Below are 27,183 nucleotides of genomic sequence, written 5' to 3' on the forward strand. Positions count from 1 at the left end.
GGGGATTGGGATTGGGGAGGGGAGGTTTGGCTGCAATAATTTGTGGGATGGTTTATTCACAACATAAATTCTGGTATGATAATAAATACTTCCCCATTTCATCAAGAACGGAACTCACAAGGTTCCTGAGAACAATCTAGATTTATTTTAAAACAAGGAACGCATTTGACAGATTTGTAAATACATTTTGAAATGTGCAACTTATAATGATTGGTAGCGCGAACGTAGTAATATATATAAAACCGGCATTCTTTTCAATTTTAAATTGTTAAAACCTTCATAAAATGGAGCTTTTGGATATCCGGTATGAAAATTATCATCCTCGGCATACCATAGGCTCTGAAAATGCAATGTTCTTGGAAATCCTTTAAGCTCACAGGTGTTTGCAAAGAATTCCAATAAAAGCTAGAAAATTTTATGAATTCCGTGTGTTGTATTAATAGAACATCTATACATACGATGAATTGGTAATAATGTCAGTTTCATTAGATCGATTCAAGGCCCAATCCTTAAGCGTTGACGAAGAATCTGGTTACTTTATAAAACTCATTTTTTGCAACACCATAGGATATCTTTTATAGTTGAACAAAAAGGGAGACATTTGTCAATGTCGTCAATTCTGGAATGTCCCAGAGTCACGTGCCACAGAATTCGAAGAAAGATTTCCTTTGTAGATTCTGTGACAATTTGGCGTTATTAGCTGTAATGTTAGTGAAGACCATAGTATATCCTTATATGTGTAAACTTCCAATAGGCTTAGTTTGAATTCGACACTCTGTCGTAATCCCACAATGGGTGGCAATAATTTAAATAAATTTCGCAAATGGAAAAGTGAAAATTATAAAGTCATTAATTTTTCGCGCTTTTAATTTATCCCCCTTTCTGGAACCTTCTTATTCTTCTTCTTCTTTTTGCCACAGTATATTTCAATTTCAATAATAATTCCAATTCACTAATGTGCAGAAGAGATAGAGATCAAGACGACGACAAGCATGACCGTCATCATCGTCATCATAGATATCCATGGGATGATGAAGACAATCGTGACAAAGTCACTCAAAGTTTAGACAAAATAGTTTCAGGAGTTGGTACATTAGCTAACACCGTATTCGATGTTTCATTAGATGCAGGTAAAGAATTCAATGAACGTGCTAGAGATTGGTCCAATAGAATTTTCCATGATGTTGATAACACTATTGAAGACACTAGAAGAATTGATCCATTCGAGAAATCATCAAATGAATTTAAATTTCCTTCATTTTATGAAACTAGAGATGCAATTCAGAATACGGTTGCTTCTCATCCTTTTTTGAATGATCTTTGGAGTCAATTCCCTGGAATGTCAGGATTTAGTAAAGGAAAAACCCCATTTGGTTATTATGCCTATAAAGGGCCTGGTATTCGTACTTATAATGATTGTTTAGAAAAGAATGGGAAATCAATTTGGGATGATAAAGGTTATTGGAGATGCTTATTTCCTAATAGTGAAGTTCCTGTTGAAATGTTGAATTATAAGAAGGAACATCTTTCTAATGATATTTTAACCAAGGAAGATTTTATGAATGCTATGAAGGATGCTTCAGTTCAACAAGGTCAACCAATTGATTTGAAAGAGAAAGGAACCTTTTTCAATACATTTGAAGATTTCTTGAATTGGAAGAATAATAAATATAAGGAAGCACAAGCTAAGAAACTTGAGCAACAAAAGAAATGGCAAGAAGAAAGAAAACAACAACTTATTTCCCAAAACATTGATCCTGCTACAAGATTTGTCGTTTCTAGCAGTGTTAAATCAAATATGTATACTGATTCAGAAACCAATGAAACTAGATTAGTCGAGGTTAGAGAAGAATGTTTTGATGATGGTACTTGTACCACCACTAAGATCACTAAACTGAAACCATTTGGTTCTAGTGAATGGGCTAAAGTTGAAGAAGAATCTTCAAATGATAAGAGTAAAGGATGGTTTTGGAAGTAAGGGAAACGTTTTGTAAGGATTGGTTTGGTTTTTAAGGGTATATAGTTTACTTTTGTGTAGTGAAGTTTTTGGGTTGACTTATTATGTTGTCACGTTTTCTTGTATATAGTTATATAGCTTAACTTTGTTACAATACTTATTGAACGTCCGGAGGGAGCCAGCACAGCCCGTATAAAATGTAGTAATAAAATTCGGTGTCTTTTCTTTGTACGTCCGTTCTGATGGCGATCGGCCTACTACGGTGACTGCGAGATTTAATTCCAGACGAGACAAAAACAACGCCGTTTTGACAGACAGCCAGCCAGGAAGAGAGAGAAAGACTCAACACCATATCCCTTATACAACCAATCTAAATAAAGATAAACAGACAGCATGAATCCTTTAAATAAGATTATTTTCCTTTCAGCATTTTTAGCCAGTGGGTTTTTATTAATTTTATTATCATGTGCATTATTTAATAACTATAAACCATTATGGGTAATATTAATCTTTTTATTAGCACCATTACCAAATATATTTGCTGATACAGTTGAAAGTAATAGAGATAGTTTCTTAACTTTTAATGATCATGAAAACGGATCAAGTACTCCATTACAAGAATTTTGTAAATATATAACTGGATTCTTAATTGTTAGTGGGATTGCTTTACCAATAACATTTTATCATACAAGATTGATTGAATTAGGATCAATGATTATGAGTATGATTGGTGGGTTGATTGTCTATAGTGACATTGTTTTGTTTATATGGTTCTTTAGTCATGAAGAAGAAGAAAATGACGATTTTAACTTTTAGAAAGAAAGGTATATATTGGTTTATATATAGATAAATAAGTCAAAAGAATAGAGAGAACTTAATTAAGAACAACTAATAATAAGATCAATATAACAGTTAATACAACTATAGTAACCAAACTCCCATTCTCTTTAGCTTTCCTTCTAAAATCATGCAATCTATTAGCAGCAGAATTCAATCTATATCCAGCATCATCTACCCCAGATTCTAAATCATTCAATAAAATCAAATGATCATCCAATTCTGAATTAATCCCTACCCCCATAGAATGCTGACGTCTGATCGAGGAATGCAATACATCCAAATCTTCATCTTGTCTTAATAATGTTTGTTGATGTTGAGCAAACATTTCTCGATTATCACTAGCGTTAAATGATTCGCCGTCGGATATTGTCTCGTCACCCAGTTCATCCGTATAGGGTTTAAATGCTCGTGTACCCATTAACTCATCCCTATTCTCATTATTGTTTGTAGATGAATGTGTACTCTCTTGGAATCGTACTGATTTTGTACTTGTAACTGGTCGTTTAAAACTATATTCATATTCTCTTATATCTATCGTAGTATCATCCAATAAACTTTCATATAATTCATTATATTGACTAGAACAAATAGCAAACTGTCCCAATAAGGATTCTATAGCTGGGGTTGTGTTGCTTATCCCCGAGAAGTCATCTTGTAGATACTTAAAGTATTGTACTATTCGTTGTAATAAGCTTATCAATTCAAAGTTATCATTGGTGGTTGGTGTTAATTTCATTTGAAATATTGAATGTCGTTCTTCAACAGTTGATGCTAATTCATCTAGACAGATGGTGACTTTGCCTAATGTCGTTTTGATATCCTTTATCTTAACTGCAGACATGACTTAATATTGTTTGGTTTTGGATTAATCTATCGTATGACTCTATCGTCGTACTAATTACCGACTTCTAAATTTAGTCCGAGCCCACAGCCCAAATGAACGTTTTTTTCTACTGAACTTTTAGGTCGGCATTTCGGGACACCGTATAAACTTTCCCACCATCCGACAACCAACCATTCAACACATACATCCAATCTAAAGACAGAGACATCGACAGAACCAGCTCGACAGAAGCAATGTTTTCTAAAATCAAAAACTTTTCTGAAGAAATGACAAAAAGTCTAAATGACTTAAATGAATCTCTAAATCAACCACAACAGAACCAACAACCACCTGCAAAACCAGATCCATTAACACAACTCAAGAAAGGATCTAAAATCCTATCTGCCAATACTCCCGAAATGCATGAAGTCACACAACCCACCGATGAAGACCAATCAACATCCAAACCATCATCCCCTGCCCCTGCACCTGCACCTACCGAGGAATCACAACCTGCTGTGGTTGACCCAATGACAAACCTCCCACCCCAGATCAAAGCAAAATTAAAGAAATTCGCCAAATATGAAGAAAAATATCCAATCTTATTAGAAGCATACAAGACTGAAAAGCATAAAGGTGAATTAGTTTCAATATTTGAAAAAGTATTACGAGAAAATACTCCTGTTAATTCGATATCTGAAGCTGGAACATTAGTTGATTATCTTAATGGATTGAATGAAAAGACGAAATTGTTAAATTCTGAAATTAGAAAATTGACAAAAGAGAATTCGGTATTGACTTTCAAAACCGCGAAATTGGAAGAAGAGAAGAAACATCACGACGAAAATGAGAAGGCAAAGGGCGAGAAGGAAGATGGGGGTGATATGGCGAAAGCTAAGATTGAGGAATTGGAGAAGGAGATTATGCAATTGAAGGAATCGATAGGTACACATGCTCTGGAGAATGAGGAATTACATGAAGAGAATGAGAAATTGAAGGCAGATACAGAATCGAGTAAAGTTGAAGTCGACACTCTTAAACAGGAGAATGAAAAATTGAAAACCGATATAGAATCGAATAAACAAGAAATCGAGACTCTTAAACAAGAGAAAGAGAAGTTGGAAACTGAAGTATCTGGAAATAAAGAGAAATGGGAAGTTGAAATTAATGACAAGACAACTAAATTAGACGCATCCTTAGCTGAAATAAATACTCTTGAAATTGAGATCGCAAAGACGAAGGAAAAACTAGAGGTTGCGTTATCTGAGATTGAACAATTGAAGAGCAGATCAATAAATGAAGCCGGAGATGTAGATAATACTAAATTCGAGAAGGCGGTACAAACGACCGAAGAGCAGGCACCAGAAGTCGAAGAACCTCAAGCGCAGCCATCGATAGAGGAAAAGGACCAGACATCAGCAGAAGAAAAGGTTCCGGAATTAGCAGAAGAAACACTGAAAACTGAAGAGACCTCAGGCCAATTCACGCAAGAAATAGACAGCCTCAAAAACCAAATATTAGACGTTGAAACCAAACTAACTCAAAAAGAACAAGAAAACAACGAATTATCAGAAAAATTACAAACCTTACGAGAACAGCTCAATGACAAAAACGACGAGATTGAAGACCTAAGAGATCTGGTACGTGATATAGGAAATGAATTAGTGGTATCCAAAGATGAAATCAAAGATCTTAAAACAAAACAAGCAGAGCAAGAAGCAACTGCTTCAAAGATTGATGAAGCTGAGGTACAAAAGTATTTGGATACTATAGAGTCTTTGAAATCGAATATTGCTTCTTGGGAGGAGAAATTCAATACGAAATCGAAAAAATTGGATGGGTTCCAGGATAAAGTATCTCAATTACAAAACGAATTGGATACAAAAGATAGCACTAGCAAGAAGGCGGAAGATTCATTACGGAAAGAGATCCAAGCTACTAAATCGACATTAAACTCCACTGAAGCAAAATTAGCAGAAACGAAACGAGAAGTTGAAAACTTGTTGCAAGAAAAATCAGGTTTGGAGAAACGTATAACTGAATTATCGAAATTCAAGAGTAATGATTCCTCCTTAAAACTTGAGATATCTGCATTACAAGAATCAATTAGTCAAAAAGATAAAACTATTGCCGAATCCAGGAAAAAAGTAGATGAAGTGATGAAAGAGAATAAATCATTACAGGTCATGGTTGCAAAATTACAATCTAGTAGTAATGAATTGCAAAATAATAGTATGGGATTACTTAAAGAAAAGAGTGAATTATTGACTAGACAGGAATTACTTGTTGAGAATACGAAATCATTGAATACTCAATTGAATAAATTACAAAGTGAAAAACAGCAAGTTGTTAATGAATTAGATAGAACAAAAGCAAAGCTTGACTTGCTAATGGCCGAGAAATCTAATTCTTCAAATGATTTCTTAATATATAAGAAACAACATGAAGAATTAATGATGAAGACAAAAGAATATACACTTCGTATAGAAGGATTAGAGGATGAAGTAAATGAGGCTAGAAATTTATTACAAGAAAGAAATAGAGAGGGTGCAAGTATTAGAAGATTATTAGTTGATGCTGAAGAGATGTTAAGAAATAAAGAAGTTGAGACTAAGAATGAAATCAATCGATTGAATGAAGAAAGAATGGAATTGGAAAGACTTCATAATATGACTATGAATAGAAAACAAAGGGAGATTGATGAGTTGAAACTTTCTATTAATGATTATAAAACGAAGATAAAATCACTTGAGAATAAGATCGAAGAGAGTAAGAAGGCTAGTGTCTTACAGACTAGTGGGTTTGAAACAAATAAGATGGATAGGGAACTTAATAGTACCATAGATACATTAAGATCAGCATTACAACAAGCTTCTAAGAAGTCGCAAGAGTATGAAAATCTTAATAATATACTTAAGAAATTAAATGAAGAGAATAATATGAAATTTGAAAGATTATCTAAGAATTATAAACTCCTAACTCAACAATATAGAAATATGAAAGAACGATCAAAACTGGAATCAGAAGAAGCTTTAGCATTACAACAAAAATTAAATCAACAACAACAACAGGCTGGTGGAAATAAACAATCGGAACTTAATATTGATTATTTAAAGAATGTCTTGTTGGGATTCTTTGAACATAAAGATCAAAGACAACAATTATTACCCGTTGTTAAAACAATTTTCCATCTTACCCCAGAAGATGAACAAAAATTTTTACTCGCATTAAAATAAATTTTTCACACCCAAAGTTACCAAGCGAGATGGCCCTGCTAGTTGACTTTCAATAGTATATGTATATATATAGACACAGTGTAAATTAGAGAAACAACAGATAGAAATGCAAGATCCATTTGACCAAAAGAAACAAGCAATCCTTAACGAGATTACTCTCAATAGTGAAGATAATCTAGATGCATCACCAAAAGGTACGATTGATGAACATTGTATACCAATCATTAACTTAATAAATTCAGATCCTAACATGGTAACCACTTCGTCCTGTTCGGGAAGAGTATCAGTATTCTTAGAAGGAAAGAAACAAGAGAATGATACTAAGATAATAGCAAAAGGAAATGAAGGTCGTTGGTTATTTGTAACTCATGATACATCTGATTTGAACAATTGGTATACCAAAGTTGATTTTAAATACCATGAGAACCAATTCCCTCCTCAAGATAATAATCATAGAAGTATATCGTTTAAATTTGAACCATTGATCTTACATGTTAAATGTCGAGATTTAGATCAGGCCACTAAATTATATACATGTGCTATGAATAATGGATTTAGAGAATCCGGAATTGGAAGTAATTTTAATGTAGCAATTAGAATTTCAATTAAATTAGATATCCCCATTGGTTATTATGAAAATGATACTGAAGAATTGATATCATTTGTTAGTGAGAGTTACTTAGACTATGTCACTAAATTATCATTTGAAAGATTTAATGAAAATTTTAAGAAATTAGATCAATTATATAAAAGTATTGAATGTTTAATTAAGAGTTCTTCTAGTGAATCATCATCATCTGGAATAACCAAGAAAGAATCAAAGGAAGAAAGAAGACAAAGAAAAATACGAGAAGGTTTACAAAGACAGCAAGAGACAAAGAAGTTAAAAGAACAACAAGAAGCTCAGAAGGAGTTGGAACAGTAGAATATAGATAGATAGTACATATAAATGTATAGTTAAATGTGTTGGTTCATCACTCCCCCTTAGTCTTCGCAGGGCATTTTCGCACTCCCTCCCGCAACCCCCGTACTAAAACATCCAATTGCCATTTCACTCCCTCGCACACTCTGACTCAAAAAAAATTTTCAGCACGGAGCGAGTTGGCAACCAGCAATCTCTTTCTAGAATTAATCATATCAATTCCTCAACAATGTCCACCGAACAATCTCAAAACTCTCCTGCCGCTGAAGCCAAGCTAGAAGCCAACCCAGCCGAAGCTGCAGCCGCTCCAGCTGAAGAAGTCATTCTTGGTGAAGATGGTCAACCATTATCCAAAAAGGCATTGAAAAAATTACAAAAGGAAAAGGAAAAAGCTCAAAAGAAAGCAGAAAGAGAAGCTCAATTAGCCAAAGAAAGAGCTGCCAAAGAGGCTGAAGCTGCCAATGATCCAGCAAAAGCCAATTATGGTAAATTACCATTAATCAACTCTTCTTCCAGATCTGAAATTAAGAGAATTGATATCAAAAATTTAGGTGCCCATGCTAATGGAGAAACTGTTGTCTTTAGAGCTAGAGTTCATAAGAGTAGACAACAAGGTGCTACTATGCTTTTCTTAACTTTGAGACAACAATCAGATTTGATTCAAGCTTTAGTTAGAACCAATAAAGAAACTGATGATAAGGCAGTCTCTAAACAAATGGTTAAATGGGCCGGATCTCTTAATTTGGAAACTATTGTTGTTGTTCAAGGTATTGTTAGAACAGTTGAAGAAGCAGTTAAGTCAGCTACTGTTCAAGATATTGAAATCCAAGTAACGAAGATTCATTCTATTCAAGAAACTCCAGAACAATTACCATTATTGATTGAAGATGCTTCTAGATCAGAACAAGAAGCTGAAGAATTACAATTACCAGTTGTTAATTTAGATACTAGATTAGATGCTAGAGTTATTGATTTAAGAACTCCAACCAATCAAGCTATTTTCAAGATTCAATCTGGTGTTTGTCAATTATTTAGAGAATATTTATCCAAAAAAGGGTTTACTGAAATTCATACTCCAAAAATCATTGCTGCTGCCTCTGAAGGTGGATCCAATGTTTTTGAAATTAATTATTTTAAAGGATCTGCATTCTTAGCTCAATCTCCTCAATTATATAAACAACAATTGATTGCTGCTGATTTTGAAAAAGTTTATGAAATTGCCCCTGTTTTCAGAGCTGAAAATTCAAACACTCATCGTCATATGACTGAATTCACTGGATTAGATTTGGAAATGGCTTTTGAAGAGCATTATGATGAAGTATTGGAAGTTTTGGAAGAATTATTTATGTTTATCTTTACTGAATTAAAAGAAAGATATGGAAAAGATATTGCAACTGTTAGAAAACAATTCCCAGTTGAAGAATTTAAGATTCCTGCTGATGGAAAAATGGTTAAACTTCATTTCAAAGAAGGTATTCAAATGTTAAGAGATGCTGGTAAAGAAGTTGACGATTTTGAAGATTTATCTACCGAAAATGAAAAATTATTAGGTAAATTAGTCAGAGACAAATATGATACTGATTTCTATATTTTGGATAAATTCCCATTAGCAGTTAGACCATTCTATACTATGCCAGATCCTGAAGATCCAAGATATTCAAATTCTTATGATTTCTTTATGAGAGGTGAAGAAATTCTTTCTGGTGCTCAACGTATTCATGATCCTGAACTCTTGAAAGAAAGAATTAGAGCTCATGAAGTTGATCCAAATGTTCCTGGATTAAAAGATTATGTTGATGCTTTCTCATATGGATGTGCTCCACATGCTGGTGGTGGTATTGGATTAGAAAGAGTTGTTATGTTCTTTTTGGATTTAAAGAATATTCGTCGTGCTTCTTTGTTCCCAAGAGATCCAAAGCGTTTGACTCCATAGGTAGGTTCTTTCTACGTTTATAGTTATCCTTTTATAAATATTAATAAATCTGTACTTACTTCGACACGTACATGTATAGAATTGTAGTGTAACTTGGTAGCTCCATATCAAGAAGTGTTAAAATTTGGAGGGCTGAAAAAAACATAAAAAGATTTCTAATAAAAGCAGCGTTACTTTCAAAATAAAAACAGACATTCAATAGAAAGAGAATCATCTTTACGAATATCAAATACCCCATAAACAGATAGAAATACAATAGAAAGAATAAGAAACAGAAGCGATGGAAGGACGAAAAGATACAAATGCTACCATTTTATTGATGGGACTTCGTAGAGGTGGTAAATCATCAATTTGTAAAGTTGTATTTCATAATATGCAACCATTAGATACTTTATATTTAGAAAGTACAAGTAAACCAACTACAGAACAATTCTCATCATTAATTGACTTATCGGTAATGGAACTACCTGGACAATTGAATTATTTTGAACCAAATTATGATTCAGAACGGTTATTTTCAAGTATTGGTGCCTTAGTTTATGTTATTGATTCACAAGATGAATATCTTAATGCTTTAACTAATTTATCCATGATTATTGAATTTGCTTATAAAGTTAACCCCAAGATTAATATTGAAGTTTTAATTCATAAAATTGATGGTTTGTCTGAAGATTATAGAATTGATGCTCAAAGAGATATAATGCAAAGAACTGGAGATGAATTATTAGATTTAGGATTAGAAGGGGTACAAGTTTCGTTTTATTTAACTTCAATATTTGATCATTCAATTTATGAAGCATTTTCAAGAATTGTTCAAAAATTAATACCAGAATTATCAAGTTTAGAGAATATGTTAGATAATTTAGTTCAACATTCTTCAATTGATAAAGTATTTTTATTTGATGTTAATTCAAAGATTTATGTTGCTACTGATTCTTCTCCTGTTGATATTCAAACTTATGAAGTTTGTGCTGAATTTATTGATATAACCATAGATTTAGATGATTTATATCTTGAAAACGATAGAAATAGGAATGCTAGAATGAATAAGAACAACACCGATGAACAGCCTCATCAAGGAAAAGAATTGAAATCAATTAGTCATTTATCAAATGGTTATATACTATATTTAAAACAAATGATTAGAGGATTGGCATTAGTTGCATTGATACGAAACGATGATACTACCAGAACCATGAATAGAACCATTGATATTAATAGTGCTGGTGGTACTGATGTATCTAATCTAGATGATAATCAAGATAAATCATTAGCTATAATTGATTATAATGTCAATTTATTCAAAGAATCTTTAATGAAGATATGGGAGAGTTCTCGTTTGAATGCAGAACAACATGGAAATAATATCAATCATACAACTTCCAATGGAAATGGTACTGATCATCTGTCGTTACCAATCTAGAACAATATCTTAGTTTATATTACATAAATATATCTATTTGTATAGGACAGTCTCTCTCTCAACTCTTTTTAATAATTAATGTTCTCTTTTACTGTCAACTTTATACACTTTTAATTAATACAAATCACCAGACTTGTCAAATTAACTAAAAATATATAAAATATCAGTTTAACTTCAAAGAAGTATAATTAGGAAATCAAAAATTAAAAGATCCACACCATCCAATTTATAAATTAGCAATCCCCCTCCCCCAAAGGGGAAGCGAATTAAACTAAAATACAAACCATACGGAAGGTTGGCATAATCCATCATGGCGCTGTGCAATGCCTCTAATGAACATATGATTACAAGACTACTTGATCTCTTGTAATATCTCTAGGTAAGTATGAAGAAGAAAAACCAGAAAAAAGAAAGAAGAAAATTTCTTCTTTGATCGTTCTTCAGCTGAATTTATACTTCGCGCCAGAAGAGAGCAAAGAGAAAAAAAAAATGATGATATCCGGGTAACTCTTATAAATTAAACCTATATCTAACTAATGACTTTATACTCAGCTAAATACAATTTTGTAGTTCCAACATTTCTAATATAAATCTTCTTTTCATCAAGATGTTGTTTGCTAGCGACAATAGTTGCTATTCCTGTACATTTCCCTCTATTCAAATTCATACCACCAGTAGTTACAAATCCAATCATATTGAAATCAGATGGTAGCGTATGATTCTTCATTGAATTATGTTCATTGATATATATCCTGGCATTATTGGAAATAGTACCGTCATTGACTAATGTTAATGAGATTTGAATGACTGGAATCTTAGTTTGGACAATAGTTGCAACATTCTCACAACGAGATGTTGGGTCATTATTGAAGAATGCAACATGTTGGACATTTTTGGAATCATAGATTTCTACAACTGGGTCCTTAGGATCAGCAACCTCTTTATATAACGACCTAGCTACTTGAATTACATCATGTCCCGTTTTCAACTTCCTTTCCAAATCCTCCAAAAATTCTGCAAATTGAGCAGTCCTACTAAACAATTTCTCATCAGATAATCCACTATACTTCACCAAATGGTGTAAATTTCTCAAACTATGCCAATCACAACTATGTGCCCTAAATACTGTCGAAACTTTCCCCTCCGCCGCCTCAATCGTCACTTGACTCCGTGGCAATCTCCCATCTTTCAACTTATTAGCTTGTTCAACCACATCATTACTAACCCATCCATCATATAACCAAGGATAATCCTGCGGGAATGACGCCAAACCATTCTCGAAATTGAATTGATACACCTGTTGAATCCCACCCGGTTTCACGTCACGAACGTGAACCAATCGAGACCAGACCGGAAGGACCCAATACCAAGGCGTAATCACCGTCCAAGTCTGACTTGCGGTTTTGGAAACGAGGATGGGGATTTGGGAATGGGATATATCTGAAGGTTGTTTATTTAAATTACCATAAAACCTTCCGATTTCTTTTAGGGTGAGTTGGTCTTTGTAGCTTGTATATCTTCCTTCTGGGGTGAATAGATCTTCGATGACTTTGGGTGATATCATCTGTGGGGATGATGATGACGAGAGGGAGATGATTATGTCATAGATGGATTTGGATTCTTTGAGGGAGTATGGGAATTTGGATGGGCGTTTCCAGACTCGTGGATCTTGGATATGGAATGTGAATGTTGTGCCGATGGGTACGAGTCCTGAATCTTTGATGTTTGCCAATGATCCCCAGATGTCTAATATTGCTGGTGGGAGCTTTTCGGAGAAGTGGAATACTTTGGAAAGGGATGATAATGCCATTGGACCTGATAATTCTATACTTCCTAATGAAAATCGACAATCATGGATCGAACATGTTGGGAAATCTTCAAGCTTGGTTTGTAATGCAGTAAATAACCTAGTGTAGACAGATGGAAATACTCGGACTAAAATCAGATTGGTTTCCAAATTGGCATAGATGAATCCTTTACAAAGCTGTTTTGAATCAATATAAATCCAATCATTATACGACTTTTCACCTTGTTTTATCTTTTTAGAAACTGATGATTTATTAGTCAATCGTCTCAACACTTCATCAAATAATTCTTCTTGATCAATATTAAGTATCAAACTACAATAATACGACGTATCGAAAGCCACTGCTTTTGCCTTATACTGTCTATTCATCAGTTTAAAACACTTCTGAGTAGGTGTATAAGGAATTTGATATCCATGTAATTTCATCATTTTAAATCGTTTAGCATGCCAAATATGAGTTGGCGTCCATACAAATTCCTTCTGTCTCTTGCGATATTTGATATTCCCCATTGGACGATCAGCTAATTGGTTCAAACCAGTTATATCCCTCGCTCCAACAGAATTGTTCAATTTGGCCCTATCATGACCCAGTTCATAAACCTCTTTCAATTGTTTACTAAGTAATTTATATTGAGCACGAAGGTTTAGTTTTGCTTGAAAAGCTTTCATATCAGGTAATACTGCCCTTTCGGCTTTCAATTTCCCAGCGACTTTTAATAATCTCCTCGAAGCCAATAATTTATAAATATGTCTACCTTTAGGCAATTTCTTCACTGGACCACCATTAGTACTCATTTCTCGCCTTGCACGAAGTCTAAGTCTCTTAGGAATTCTTTTCACATTATGAGAAGCGGCTCTTCTACGTAAGGAACGTGGTAAAGATTGGAAGACTCGAGTAGATGAAGCATTTTTGGAATTTAGTTGAGATAATTCAAATGATTTTATTTCGAATTTTCGAGCTTGTAAGAAATTGGCAACGTTTAATTTTTCTTTGTTTTCGAAACTTGAGTCATGGATTTGGGTTTTGATTGTTCGACTGTTGTAGAGTCTGGTTTTCTTTTTGTTTATATTGGCATTGGGTTTGCCTGACATTGTGTGGATTATGGTTAGTTGTCAATGGGGGGAAGAAGAAGAAAGTTGATTTGGGGTTAAATTTCTCATCGCGCGTTTTGAAAAATTATATTGGAACGAGGAGGTGATGAGTTAGAGGATACCAATCTTACAGGAATTACTCTGTCCTGATAAAAGCAATGGCCACGCCACTCTCGAGCAAATAGAAAGACGGTTGCTGCGACCGTAAAATCTTATAAACGTTACATTCATTAAATACTGATCTCTATAATCTAATTAAGCTAATAATATGATACACCATATATTGTTGGTAAATGAGTATGATCTTTTTGCCATTCTGTTAAGATACTCATCATTTGATCTTCCAATATAACATCAGAGTCATCTTCATAATCTTCGGATTTCTTTTTCTTTCTAAAATCATGAATCATATTAACTAATTTTAATATCCCTTTACCACCAATTATAGCATTTTCATTATCATCTTTAATATCAACATTTATTACATGAACAATTCTTCTAACATCATTCATATCTTCATTGCTATACATTCTAAACATCAAATCATCAATCACACTATCAAAACATCTTTCTTCACAAGTTATAATCAAATCAAATTTCCCAGCATAAGAATTTGTATGCCATTTTTCAGGAGCTGATTTAACTTTACGATTTCTATCCAACATATGAATTAAACCATTTGCTTCATACATTTTCTTACATTTCTGAGAGATTAAATCATCATATATCTCTTGGTATGGAGTACCGAAATCATATACATTAGGTTTATCTATTGAAGGTCCTGGTAATCTAACCGCAGATCCAGTACCAAATGATTGAACATCATATCCCGCATCTTGTAGTTGTTTATGTGATTCCATTGATCTATTGTTATTAGATGCACATACTGTACATATCCGTAAACTGTCATCTAACATCTTCCTTCTATTCTATATATCTTAGTAATCACCTGTCAATGGCAATAACAAGAAGAAGAACTCCGGTGGTGGAATTAAAGAGGGAAAAAAATTGAACCCTAAGTAAATATTTGTACATTATACACGACCTAACTATCTATCCTAAATCTACAAACTCATCTTCTTCTTCATCTTCATCTTGATTAGATTTCATTAAATTCAAATTGACAAAGTCATCATCAGGTTGGTCTACAACTTCCCATGATTGACCAACAGTTCCATCTTGTATTGGAGTCATTTGTGGATGGAAATATACGATTTTATTTCCATTTTCACGACAATATATCTTAAAATCTCGATATTCTTGTTCATCTTTAAGTAATATTCCAATCATCATCGATGGGTCTAATGCGTTTATATCTAGATATTGATGATTCTTGGTATGATATGATTGATAGTTTATTGGATCTTCAAATAATTGAGAAACATGAGGATCAAAATATATTAATTGACTTTGATTTTGATAACCTAAGAAATAAAATGATGAAGATGGTTTACCTCCAGATATACCAACGCTATACTTACATCTTAATAATTGTAGGATACTTTCATAATAATATTCATTTACTTGTTCTATTCCTAATCTCATCGGTAATAATACTAATACACTTGAATTATCAGTACCATTTTTGAACAATTGTTTAAGTTCATCGTCATATAAATCGGAATTCTCACTTATGAATACATTAGGATATTTGATATTTCCATTTTGATTATCTTTAATTTCATCAATTAATTTCTTGATTGAAAGTGATGCAGCATTTGGACCAAACCATTGTCCCGGTTTGATTTGCAATGGCAGTTCACCAGCTACTCTTATGAAATTATGTAATGAAAATGGTGCATCCTTCTTATCTTGAAACAACCCAATCACGTCCTTATCTATATCCGCAGTTGTTGTAGCAAGTCTTATCAATGCGGTAGCTAATAAATTCTGAGATGTTCGAATCATACATCCCCATCCAGCATCGGAATTAAAATTCTCTTTATCCAATAAGCTTCTCAAATTGGCAAAGTTGGCAAAAATGCCTTTATTAAATACAATAGATGGAAAGAATGAGATTGGCAGTGGACCATCTTCTGCTTTAACAATTGGATCAAATCCACATCTATACGATAACCAAACTTGTGAACTAATGAATGTATCTGCATCTTGAGCATTTTGGAATTCTTGTCCTAATATAAATATTCTTTTATCTTCTTCTGGTTGTTGTTGTGCTTTTGTATCTATTATAATCCCTTCCCCAGTTGTTGTTGTACCGGTTGAAAACTCCCTAAAGAATGCTGAGAAGCGTTCCAAATTTCTTCCAATTATTGTGTCAATTCCATTCTGATTTTGGTCAGTTGTTTGAGGTTCTGGATCATTGGTGTTAGTGTCCATGATTGGTATATACTTGTCTATAATAATATAATACTTAATGTGTAGTTTAAACAAATGAAGTAAAGTAATGTTTGGGGTATTTTTAAATTGCCTTCGATATCCCAACCATTTCCTGTTTCAGTTGTGCGGCTCATTCTTCCTTGTTGTGGTACCCTGATAAGCAACCGATGTGACTTATGCATTTGTATATTCAACCAAAGACAACTTACACATATACTTGAATTGATACACGTGACACCACAGTAGACATTAACGTGACCTATCTCTTTCAGCAACTCCATTTCCTTTTAGATTGATCTCCGTTTGGGTGTCCTCTAGTGCTGTGTATTTGCAGCTATAAGTTTATCTGGTACTGCATATAGATTATAAATGATTTGTCCTGTCAAAAACGTTTTTGAGCATCTCTCCATTCAAAAACGCTTTGACTCATTTTAGCACCCTTAAGGAACTCACTATACATCCCCCAAAACAGAATGGCGAGGGGAAACAGACGGAATAATAGAGGAAGAGGAGGTTCAAGAGGTCGTGGAGGTAGTCGAGGCGGAGGAGGCGGAAGATCAAGAGGAAACAGTAAATCGAAGTCGAAATCCCACCCTCAGAGACCACCTCAAGGATATACAAGAAATGTGAATATGACAGATTATCCCGAATTAATGGACCTAGCAGAAAATGTTGTCCTCGGTGGTGCTTCTCCATCGATGTATCAATTATCTCAAACTAGAAGACATTGGATGGATGAGGTTGAATATACTAATTCACATCAAGCGGATACGATGTCCAGAAAATTAAGAAATAATCCTGTGGAATTCGTAAAAGCTAAAGAAGTTTATGATCCGAACTCGATACTTATTGAATTGGCGAAGAAGAACAAGCATAATATTGTTGATAGAATAGAGGGTGATTTTAAGGATATTAGTTTGGATGAGGTTAACGTGGTGCCGCATGAGAATGAGGAGGATGGGGCTGAGAGTCATATTAATGGTCTGCAACCTATAGTGTCAGACGAGAAACCAGCTGAGAGAATACGCATTGAAACAGATGTTGACGTTCAGGAAAGCATTACTGACAACCACGTCGAGGGTGCTGAACATAGAGTTGGCGAGGAAAGCCCGGAAGGAGAACCAGAAAATCCAATTGAAGTGGAGGACTATCTATCCGAAGAGGAGCTGAATGACTCTCCATCGGATCAAGAAAATGATGAAGTCAGTATGGAAGGAAATGTAGAAAATCCAATAGAGGTGGAAGACAATTCATCTGCCGTAGAGCTGGATGAAACTTCCTCAGATGAAGAGCTGGATGAAGAGGACGATGACGTTGCAGTAGTAGTACAAGAAGAAGAAATAAAAGAATCGGAGTGGATTGAAGCATATCCTGACTCAGATGGAGAAGGTTACATCCCAGAAGAAACCTCAACCAAAGAATCCAATGCCCCATCTACCAGTAAGTCCAACAACATAGTTCCAACACTTGACATCATACTAGACACACCAACCACCTCCGTGCATATATTAGCCGACTCTCCACAACCAGAATCTCAACCCGAAATCGAACCAGAACAAGCTGAACCAGAACCAGAATACGGCTATCTCGAAGAAGATTACGAATTCGACATCTCACGAATCGAAGTCACCAATGTCCGATTCGGAATCCATAATCAATATTATTGTCGTTGTTTGGACCTAACTGGTTCCCCAGACGATTTTGCCTGGATAGATGAAGATGATGTGATTGAATATGCTTTGGAGAATGGAGTCAAGGAACATCGATTAGGGAAGTTTTTGTCGTTTATTACAAAAGGAATGATTGATGATTCTGAAGAAGAAGAGGAAGAGGAAGTTTATATTTCCGATAGTGATGAGAGTGAAGAAGAAGAAGAGCATGAAGTAATCGAGATTGAGGATTACGATGATGAAGATGATGACGGATTGGATTCATTGGTGGAATATTCTCGTGCAAGTACCCAAGGATTCCTTGCCTTTGAAGACCGTGATTTCTCACGCAATACCCCGGCGAAGAAACGTACAACGTTCTCCGATTTAGATATCGAAGATGATCTTCAAGAATCCCTAACATATCAACTCCAACAATATAAAGCAAACAAAAAGAAAAAACTCAAAGCTTGGGAAGTAAACGAAAAGGAAGAAGCAATCTTGCGTAATGACATGTTGATCAAATATCCACTTCAAATCCACATAAATGAAATCAAAGCGGAAATGGAAGCACTCCTAAGAGATCATACTCGAGATTCGGTAAGTTTCCCCCCATTAGATGCTCATGGTCATAAAATTATCAAAATGATGGCAGATGGATACAATATGGGTGTCAAACGATGTGGTGGGCTGTCTACATCTCATTATATGAGAGTACAAAAGTCAAAAGCGACGTTTAGATTTTATCCAAACTATGATAAAATAGATCGCTTCCTCAGACAGAGACGAGTCTTTGTTCGACAAGACAAGAAACCACCCCCTAAAGACAGAAATACCGACAAGAAAGTCGTCAAACGCGGAGGAGGCAATGATTCGAAAGCACGGTTCAGAGAAGGTGATATTGTGGGTGCAGAAGCTCCCGAGATTAGTGAATCTAATGTAGGGAGACAAATGTTGGAAAAATTGGGTTGGGTAGCTGGTCAAGGTTTGGGTGCGCTTGGAAATCAAGGTATTAATGAACCGGTGGTTGCAAAAGTTAAACAATCCAGAACCGGGATTAAATAAAATTAATAGATCTCTATATAATTAATTATTAAAAATGCATCTCTATTTACGTTTTGGTTTCTTCTTTTTGACTTTGGTTGGTGGTGCAGCATGGCCGGTGGATTTGATGTGTTTGAATAGTTGGTTTCTTGTTTGGAACGACAGATCACACACAGCACACTTTTCAGGTCCGGTGATAATTGGTGAGTTTGATTTTGGTTCTGGGGCTGGAGATTGGGTGGGAGCTTTTGGAGTTGCCTCTCTTGATACCTTTTTATTCTTTTTCTTTTTGGATTTCTTAGGGTCAATTCCCCAATCGTCTTCACTATCGTCGTCGATTTTGCTACGTTCCATAAATCGCAATAGATCCTCGTCAATTTGTTCAACAGGTTCTGAAGCTTTCTTGGGCATGGGTATGTATGCATTGTCATCTTCGCTATCGATTTCATCATCCACTTCCACGTCTTGTGAAATTTCGATATCTTTCAACTGCTCCTCCATTTTTTGTAGTTCCTCTTCAAGATCTTTATCTTGGTCCTCGAGATCGGACTCCCCCAGTTCTTCTCGGTCAAGTTCCTCGAATTCTTCATCCTCCAGTAATCCACTCGATGCTGTTTCAAACTCATCCAAATCGATATCATCTTTGTCTATTCCCAAATCTATTCCTTCCTTTCTCATTTCCCATTGCATCTGCCTCAACGCTTTTTTATGCTTCTTCGATGCCTCATGAATCTCAAACTGTTGTTCATTCTTGAAATATTTATCACATATAATACATTCATACTCATGAACCTCTAATTCTTCTTCACCATCTTCAAACTCATCAAATTCTGAATCTGAACTTATATCATATTCTTCCTTCAACAACGCCTCCACATCCTCCAATTCATCATTTGTCAATTTTTGCCAATCTTGTTCTTGAAATTCAGTTGAATGTTTCAATTTCTCCATGGCTTGTTGTTTCAATTGTGCCTGATATTCTTCCATTTGTTTCTTCTTTCTTTGTTTTTCATATTCCTCTTGACCAGCTTTAAACCTTGGGTCTCTCCTTTTGATAAATGCCACAAATTTCTTTATGACCTCATTGTATTCCTTTCTTGCCGCATCTCGTAATTTCTTATTCTCTTTTTCCATCAATCTTCTAGTTCTTCTATCAGGAGCAGTTGAATATCGATATTCATCTCTCCAAGCAAATGATTTCACAGTACTAAACCCACCCCAGACATTATAAAACACCCGAACTTGATCCACATACAGGGCTTTACTATTGCCAAACAACGGGAATTTCAACAATTCTGGATCTAATACATTCACATTATTATCATCATCACGATATTTCATATATTCAGGAATTTGTTGATATTTCCCATGTTGGATCTCTTCCCTCGCCAATCTCTCAAATAACCTCCCGGCAACAACATAGAATCCATTTATACTATCATCATATTTTTCAAACAACGAAGGATTAAAAAATCGATAGATTTCTTCGGTCGAAATGCTTGGAATATGGGAGTCTCCAGTATCCACATAATCCTCCTCATTGTCTTCATTCAAGATCAGCGATTTATGAGAATCATACCATGATCTTTCCTGTGGGTCACTAAGGACTTCATAGGCAGCACGGATCAGGGAGAATTGATGATGGGCTTCGTCGGGGTTGTCAGGGTTTTTGTCAGGGTGTAATTGGAGGGCTTTTCGACGATACGCTTTTTTGAGTTCTTGGTCGGTGGCGGTGGATTCTACACCTAGGAGTTCATAGTAACATGTCTTCATACTTTCTTGTGGGGTCCTTGTATGATGATGGTTGTTCATATCTGGGAAGATTTCTAAAATTTTTCTCACATTTCCATAATGAGAGATCCAAATGCGCATTTTTCCAAAGCGCAAATATTAAATCAATGAATAACTTTTTTATTTATTAATCATTATTGAAACAACAATACTACAAGAAACTAACTAATAAACTATATACGGTCTAGCTTTCTATATGAATCACAACGTGTATGAAGTATGTAAAAATATGCATAAATGGATCTCACCTCTCTCTCGGGCATTCACCAACCTTTTGAATGATAATCATCAAAATCATCATCATCATTCCCACCTGCCATATTTCCAATCATCAATGCACTTGGATTTATAACTCGATCAGGCAACGCCACTTTTCCCAATTTATAATCAATAATCAATGCATCTTTCAAACTCTGACTTAGATCCTCATCCAAGACTTTCTCTTTTAGGGATACATCCCTAGTTGTCACTTTTGGTAATGGAACTGAAGGTGGTGGAGGTGGTGGTGCTGGGGTTGGTGGACTATTTGCATCATGAGCCGTAGTTGAGGATGGGACTACTGGGGTTAGCTGTTGTAAATGAAGGTGATGGAATGAAGAAGTAGGTGCTGGATTTTGAACATTATGTTTATGCAAGAAATCATGATGTTGTTTTGCAGACGAGGTGAAGGAAGGGTGTTTTGGTTTTGAACTTGAATATAATTTAGATAAATTCATAGCCGATTTTGAAATGTATGTTCGGAATGTACTATGGGAATCAGAATGGGAGATTTTGTTTAGACTGGTGGATAATTTTTCATGTTGTGCTGCTGCTTCAAGTTCACTTAATCGATCATGAGAACTATAGTCAGAAGTTGCATTGACGTCCGATATACCGACTATTGTTTCCTGTTTATTCATTGGAGGTGCGGGACTACTTCCTTCGCTGGATGTCAAATCAGTCACTGATGGGAATTTCGTCTTGGCTAATATCAATGAAGGCTTTCTAATTTCTTTATCCCTCTTTTCAATCGTAATCACTCCAGTAGTACATGACCTCCTAAGCGTTGGTTTATCATGTTCTCCATTCAAAGGCGTGTTTGCCACCGTTGATGCCATTTCATTAAGAAACAACCCTGATAGTAGTGATCTTGGTTTTTGTAACAAGGGGGTTGACTGTCGTTTATCTAGATGTTCAATTGCTATAGGTACAGGATCAACTTTTGCGAAATTCAAAGGTGGAGGATCATGATTGAGCAGATGGGCAGAATCAGAACTTACAGAAAGCCATTCACTATCATTATCTTCCTTTTTATGATTATTTTCATCTTCTGTATCTACTTCCTCTTCCTCTTCCTCTTCTTCTTCTATTTCCTCGTCTTCAGAGATATCAGTTGACGAATATCCATCATCATCCTCGTCATGGTCATGGCGCTCATGCGAATTCTTCTTCGTCATATCTGTTTCTGTAAATCCAAAATTGCTAAATAATGAACCTTGTCGCTGCATACTTGAATCATCAGGCGCCGCAAGAGTGACTCCTAATTGTTCCGACTGAGCACGTGGGTGATTGGCAATACGACCATTGGATGTATGTAATTTCGAATTTGGTGTATGTAATTGAACTGGAGGTTTTAATTGCAGTAATCCCAGAGGAGAAGTGGCTGGTTTGGTATTTTCGTTTTTGGAATTAGAAGGAGATGGTGAGTTTGAAATATAAAATATGTTCTTATGTTGTTGCTGTTGTTGTTGTTTCTGGAAATGTGTTTGTGGTTTTGGTTGTTTAGGTTGAGTACTTTTAGGGGAAATTCTCTCATCTAGTTGTTTACTACCTGGAGATACGGGCTGTTCTCGTTGTTTATTAGTTGGAGATATGGCATGCTCTTGTTTTTCTTGTTGCAGTAGTTCACTGGGGGTTTGTTCAAGATGGATCGGAAGGTTTTTGAGCTTCATTAGACTATGCTTCCATGGGTTTTTCGTATTTGAATCCTGTACTGCATCGACGTTTAAATCTTTTCTGTCTTCTTCGTATTCTTCCTCCTCTTCGTCATCTTCAGAAATTTCCGATATATCTGAAATATCAGAATGTAATTCATCATCGTCGACAGTTTCCTCGTGGAGTTCTCTACTAGTTTCGGTTCCTATTGATTTCCTTGAAGATGCCGTACTTAATCCAGAAGAATGACTAAACAATGAAGCGGTTTGACTTTGATTATTAGTTTTATTCATTGATNTTGATTTCCTTGAAGATGCCGTACTTAATCCAGAAGAATGACTAAACAATGAAGCTGTTTGGCTTTGATTATTAGCTTTATTCATTGATTCTGATGAATGGTGAATGCGAGGTTGTTTATGATCTATTGCTACAAGATTAGTTCGATTTAAGTCATTTAATTTGGTTTCTCTATTTTGTTTTAATATTACCTTTTGACTTATTAATCTCCATGATCGATAATTTATTCGTTGTGGTTGAGATGATNCTATTTTGTTTTAATATTACCTTTTGACTTATTAATCTCCATGATCGATAATTTATTCGTTGTGGTTGAGATGATAGATTAGAAGTGGTTGATATTATATTTGAATCTTTTGTTAATTTCCATATGTCAAATAAGGATTGGTCTGAATGTCGATCATAATTTAATGATATTTGAATTGTTTCCATAGTGGTACGTGGTATGGTTGGACTATTTACTGTGTGAATTGAATGCTAAAATTGATATGAAATATTAATGAAAATAAATTAATGATTGAGTAAGGAAATCAATGCTAAAAGCATATAAATGTGTATATGTATACTGTAATGACTCTATCTAAATACGAACAGGTGTGTCACTTGCAAAAAGTAATGTCAAGTGGAAAAAAAGGAGGACAGTAGATGAGGAGGGGTTGGTCAGGTGAAAAGGGTGTGATGAGTTGTAGTAGTCAGGTCGGGTAGTATTTTACTTTATATGTCTTACTATTTGAAATGAATAAAGTTTAATTGGAATTGAATGATTTACTGCGACACCTCTTTTATGCTTTTTGGGGGGGGAGATGGAAATATGAAAGTATGAAAAGTATGAACGGGAAGGAGGGGCAGTTGAAGTTTAAAGTTGGGCTTGGTTTGGTTTGGGGGGTTGGGAGTTGTAGTAGTAGAAGTTGTGCTTAAGAACTAAAACAATTGGACGGTGAGAAGTAGGTGGGAAATATGTGGTGGGTGGAGGTGGCCAATTTGAAACGTTGAAGAGGCGGAGGCAGCGGTGGTTGCAGTAGTGGGTGGTCAGTGGAATTAGTTAGTTGCTGGTGGTGTGAAAAATTGAATGTAACAAATAATATCAAAATAAACTAAAAATCGAAGTCATGCATTCAATGAAAAAATAAAAAAATGTGTGACACTAAACAAAAGAAATACTTACACACCAAACAAAGTAATACACGCAATTACAGACCGTTATTTCCCAATTAGGAAGTCTACAACTTACTACTAGAGGGTCTCTTATTACAACAACATAGTTTAAAGTTACTATGACTAGTCTGAAGTGTATTTACTTGTTGCCTGGGTCTACACTCTTAGTTTACTTAATAATACTAATTTAAATACTGTTAAGGGATGGCTTTATCCAATTGCTAATTTAATTTTTGCAATAACTTTTCTGAATGGAACAAAATTGAAACGTTGCCAAAAACCTGCCATGTATTGTAATCGCAACAGAATCAGGCAAAATTCCTTTGCATGTCATCCATTACATTCTTCACGATTCTTACTCCACTTCCATATTGGTGACCTAACTTGCATGGCATGTGAACTTGTGGTTGTAAACGTCTTCATTTTGTGAAGTTCTTCTGTTCGTGAGCCTCGGTTGCAAAATTCGGTTTGGAACTTTGATGCGAATTTTTTGAATGAAATTTCCCCGTTAAGGTTCCTGGTCAAGCCAAATTATCAATTCAACACGTTTTGATTATAGAGAGAGATTCTTACACTCTTGGGAATTCATCAACTGTAGATTTAACCCAAAAGCTAACCTGATCCATTTCGTTTACACACGTTTTTAAACTGATGCTCATAAATGCGTGGTTGTAGGGACAATCCAAGTTTCTGATGTGTCACATGCAAGACACTTAATTACATACATCTCGGACAAACTACATATTCTCTTATGTGACATCACAAAAATGCATTGTCATAGTATTTATTCTATATAAATTAGTAAGTCTCATTGTGATAATATTTAGCAATTAGATTAAACAAAAATTGCTGCGAAAAACTGTCTGTTAAGGCAAAAAAGATGTTGCAAAAAACAACAAACTATGAACATATTTAAATACCAAATACAACCTTCTCAGCAGAGACTTTTCCTTGTCTCAGCAACTCCAATCCTCTATTAACGCTCTCCAATCCTCTTGGTAAAATTAATAAATTCGAATGATAGATTTGATCAATATATAAAGGTAATACCCCTTGCCAAAACTCAGTATATTTATTAAGTAATTCTGGTGTTTGAATATATTTTACAGGACCGATTTGAACTTCCTTTTCTAATGAATTATAAGCCAATGTACATCCATAGTGAACATTTCGTTCTGGTCGGGTTTCAATTGAATTACCATCCAATCCTAACAAATTATCTAAATATACTTCTGGAGTACCCTCAGTAGCATCATAAACTTGTTGGAAAGTTTCCTTTTCTGCAATTGTATCCAACGCATACTTAATTCTTCCATTACCAATCTGTTTAATTTTTTCAACAATTCCAGGATCTTTATAGTCAATAACATAATCTGCCCCTAAAGATTTCAAATATTTAAAATTCTTAGAAGAAGCAGTAGCAATTACATTTAATCCATAGATAACTTTAGCAACCTGAATAGCTAAAACCCCAGATGCACCACTCCCACCCCAAATCAAAATAAAATCGTCCTTATTATTATCCTGATTATAATCAATATTCAAATAATAAGAAAATGAAATCGCAACAGTAACCAATCCCAATGTAACACTAGCAGCTCCTTCAAAACTAGTAATAGTCTCTGCTGGCTTTGCTTGCCCTTCAGCACTATGTAACCCCTTGGGATACTTAATAGTAGCAAGCGGGTTCACAATTGCATATTCCCCGAATGCACCTTCTGTATGTGAAGTATTTCCATGAATGAATGAACTCACACAATCTCCAACTGCAAATCCATTGACGTCGGACCCAACTTCTTCGACTATTCCACTTACATCGGTGCCGATTATATTATCAACTTGGCCAATTCCATACAAGATGTGTTTCCAATCGGTTGGGTTGATTGCGAAGGCTTTGGCTTTGATGAGGAGTTGGTGGGGTTTGATGGGTGGGAGGGTTATGTCTTTGATGGTTGCTAATTTGTTGGGTTCTGATGAACCGGAAATAACTGCTGCTTTCATGGTTGATTGCTACCTATCACGAGAGAAAATGAAAATACCAGAAGATTGCGAATTTCGTTGATATTATATATTTAATATAATGGAAAAGAAGAAAGGGGAAATAAATAATGATGTATAATTGCCATAAAAAATAAGATGTATAATAATTTATATAATAGGCGGGAGTTTACTTATTTGTGGTTTGATTTGAGTATTTTCTGTCAAAGACACAAAGAATCCGAGAGAACAAAGGAGCCAGGGTCTTACTTACTTATTTGCCTGCTTGCTCTACTGACTAAGATGTCTCATTGGATAAACATCCTGATCTGGTTTTATTATTTTGTAGAAGAATAATGGTCAATCAGAGGCTTTTGAGTTCGTCCGTTCCGTGGAAAACCTAAACTAATTGAACCAACACCTGTTAAATGGTTTATTTTATGACATAAAACCAACCAGGGCACTTTTGTAATTCAATTGAGGGATTTTTTGTTGGGGCCAGCATCAATTAAATAGACAATAAAAATTGAGAGGAGACTGAACTCTATTGTGTCATCCGGCGTCGGAAAATAATTGATTAATCCCTTGTAATTGCACTTGCCACTGCCAAGTATAATTTTCTTTGCACGTAAACATATTTCCTTGGTCAATACGGACAACAAGCCCCTTTGTACCTTACCGTTGATTCACTTAAATCCGGACTTACCGTAATCTTGACACGTTATCTGATGAAGTTAGATAGTAACTAGATTATAATCAATAACCCGGAAGTATGAAATTATGCTTCATGCAAGATCTAAAATGTCTAAATTAGCGTTTATGCATGCAAATAATATGTGGCGGATATGTGCAGTCCGGAAATGTGCTTTATAATTGGCTTTTTAAAACCAACAAACAAACAACTTTGTCTTTTCAGGAACAAAATTCATTCCACAATAAATAAATTCTACATTGTTATTAGGGGAAAGTACTTGTCTACTTCCTAC

At 35.0% G+C, this 27,183-nt stretch overlaps 15 protein-coding genes across 15 annotated transcripts; 7 read left to right on the plus strand and 8 right to left on the minus strand. All coding sequences in view use genetic code 12, as the record gives it.

Annotated features, from left to right (window-relative positions):
• Positions 1 to 955: 955 nt before the first annotated feature.
• J8A68_003003 (uncharacterized protein) lies at positions 956 to 1,978 on the plus strand (the record flags this gene model as incomplete). The annotated part of the gene is made up of 1 exon (XM_049406812.1): positions 956 to 1,978. One exon carries the CDS (start codon positions 956 to 958, stop codon positions 1,976 to 1,978), a length of 1,023 nt encoding a protein of 340 aa, XP_049263688.1.
• Positions 1,979 to 2,350: 372 nt separating this feature from the next.
• J8A68_003004 (uncharacterized protein) lies at positions 2,351 to 2,773 on the plus strand (the record flags this gene model as incomplete). Its single annotated transcript, XM_049406813.1, has 1 exon — positions 2,351 to 2,773. The coding sequence occupies one exon, from the start codon at positions 2,351 to 2,353 to the stop codon at positions 2,771 to 2,773; it is 423 nt and encodes a 140-aa protein (XP_049263689.1).
• A 58-nt stretch (positions 2,774 to 2,831) lies between these two features.
• Positions 2,832 to 3,638, minus strand: SYN8 (syntaxin; the record flags this gene model as incomplete). Its single annotated transcript, XM_049406815.1, has 1 exon — positions 2,832 to 3,638. One exon carries the CDS (start codon positions 3,636 to 3,638, stop codon positions 2,832 to 2,834), a length of 807 nt encoding a protein of 268 aa, XP_049263690.1.
• Positions 3,639 to 3,874: 236 nt separating this feature from the next.
• Positions 3,875 to 6,856, plus strand: SYS3 (Sys3p; the record flags this gene model as incomplete). Its single annotated transcript, XM_049406816.1, has 1 exon — positions 3,875 to 6,856. The coding sequence occupies one exon, from the start codon at positions 3,875 to 3,877 to the stop codon at positions 6,854 to 6,856; it is 2,982 nt and encodes a 993-aa protein (XP_049263691.1).
• Positions 6,857 to 6,962: 106 nt separating this feature from the next.
• J8A68_003007 (tRNA methyltransferase) lies at positions 6,963 to 7,781 on the plus strand (the record flags this gene model as incomplete). The annotated part of the gene is made up of 1 exon (XM_049406817.1): positions 6,963 to 7,781. The coding sequence occupies one exon, from the start codon at positions 6,963 to 6,965 to the stop codon at positions 7,779 to 7,781; it is 819 nt and encodes a 272-aa protein (XP_049263692.1).
• A 226-nt stretch (positions 7,782 to 8,007) lies between these two features.
• On the plus strand, positions 8,008 to 9,711 carry DPS1-1 (aspartate--tRNA ligase; the record flags this gene model as incomplete). The annotated part of the gene is made up of 1 exon (XM_049406818.1): positions 8,008 to 9,711. One exon carries the CDS (start codon positions 8,008 to 8,010, stop codon positions 9,709 to 9,711), a length of 1,704 nt encoding a protein of 567 aa, XP_049263693.1.
• Positions 9,712 to 9,991: 280 nt separating this feature from the next.
• J8A68_003009 (uncharacterized protein) lies at positions 9,992 to 11,134 on the plus strand (the record flags this gene model as incomplete). The annotated part of the gene is made up of 1 exon (XM_049406819.1): positions 9,992 to 11,134. The coding sequence occupies one exon, from the start codon at positions 9,992 to 9,994 to the stop codon at positions 11,132 to 11,134; it is 1,143 nt and encodes a 380-aa protein (XP_049263694.1).
• A 529-nt stretch (positions 11,135 to 11,663) lies between these two features.
• J8A68_003010 (ribonuclease P/MRP protein subunit) lies at positions 11,664 to 14,033 on the minus strand (the record flags this gene model as incomplete). Its single annotated transcript, XM_049406820.1, has 1 exon — positions 11,664 to 14,033. The coding sequence occupies one exon, from the start codon at positions 14,031 to 14,033 to the stop codon at positions 11,664 to 11,666; it is 2,370 nt and encodes a 789-aa protein (XP_049263695.1).
• Positions 14,034 to 14,293: 260 nt separating this feature from the next.
• SSU72 (RNA polymerase II subunit A C-terminal domain phosphatase) lies at positions 14,294 to 14,893 on the minus strand (the record flags this gene model as incomplete). The annotated part of the gene is made up of 1 exon (XM_049406821.1): positions 14,294 to 14,893. The coding sequence occupies one exon, from the start codon at positions 14,891 to 14,893 to the stop codon at positions 14,294 to 14,296; it is 600 nt and encodes a 199-aa protein (XP_049263696.1).
• Positions 14,894 to 15,086: 193 nt separating this feature from the next.
• On the minus strand, positions 15,087 to 16,370 carry J8A68_003012 (cysteine protease; the record flags this gene model as incomplete). Its single annotated transcript, XM_049406822.1, has 1 exon — positions 15,087 to 16,370. One exon carries the CDS (start codon positions 16,368 to 16,370, stop codon positions 15,087 to 15,089), a length of 1,284 nt encoding a protein of 427 aa, XP_049263697.1.
• A 473-nt stretch (positions 16,371 to 16,843) lies between these two features.
• On the plus strand, positions 16,844 to 19,084 carry J8A68_003013 (uncharacterized protein; the record flags this gene model as incomplete). Its single annotated transcript, XM_049406823.1, has 1 exon — positions 16,844 to 19,084. One exon carries the CDS (start codon positions 16,844 to 16,846, stop codon positions 19,082 to 19,084), a length of 2,241 nt encoding a protein of 746 aa, XP_049263698.1.
• Positions 19,085 to 19,126: 42 nt separating this feature from the next.
• J8A68_003014 (uncharacterized protein) lies at positions 19,127 to 20,875 on the minus strand (the record flags this gene model as incomplete). The annotated part of the gene is made up of 1 exon (XM_049406824.1): positions 19,127 to 20,875. The coding sequence occupies one exon, from the start codon at positions 20,873 to 20,875 to the stop codon at positions 19,127 to 19,129; it is 1,749 nt and encodes a 582-aa protein (XP_049263699.1).
• Positions 20,876 to 21,117: 242 nt separating this feature from the next.
• J8A68_003015 (uncharacterized protein) lies at positions 21,118 to 23,151 on the minus strand (the record flags this gene model as incomplete). Its single annotated transcript, XM_049406826.1, has 1 exon — positions 21,118 to 23,151. One exon carries the CDS (start codon positions 23,149 to 23,151, stop codon positions 21,118 to 21,120), a length of 2,034 nt encoding a protein of 677 aa, XP_049263700.1.
• An 85-nt stretch (positions 23,152 to 23,236) lies between these two features.
• Positions 23,237 to 23,497, minus strand: J8A68_003016 (uncharacterized protein; the record flags this gene model as incomplete). The annotated part of the gene is made up of 1 exon (XM_049406827.1): positions 23,237 to 23,497. One exon carries the CDS (start codon positions 23,495 to 23,497, stop codon positions 23,237 to 23,239), a length of 261 nt encoding a protein of 86 aa, XP_049263701.1.
• A 1,635-nt stretch (positions 23,498 to 25,132) lies between these two features.
• On the minus strand, positions 25,133 to 26,221 carry IFR2 (Ifr2p; the record flags this gene model as incomplete). The annotated part of the gene is made up of 1 exon (XM_049406828.1): positions 25,133 to 26,221. One exon carries the CDS (start codon positions 26,219 to 26,221, stop codon positions 25,133 to 25,135), a length of 1,089 nt encoding a protein of 362 aa, XP_049263702.1.
• Positions 26,222 to 27,183: the final 962 nt, after the last annotated feature.

Source organism: Hemisphaericaspora subhashii (assembly GCF_019202705.1).
Source record: "Hemisphaericaspora subhashii strain CBS 10753 chromosome Unknown scaffold44, whole genome shotgun sequence".
Lineage (NCBI taxonomy): Eukaryota > Fungi > Ascomycota > Pichiomycetes > Serinales > Debaryomycetaceae > Hemisphaericaspora > Hemisphaericaspora subhashii.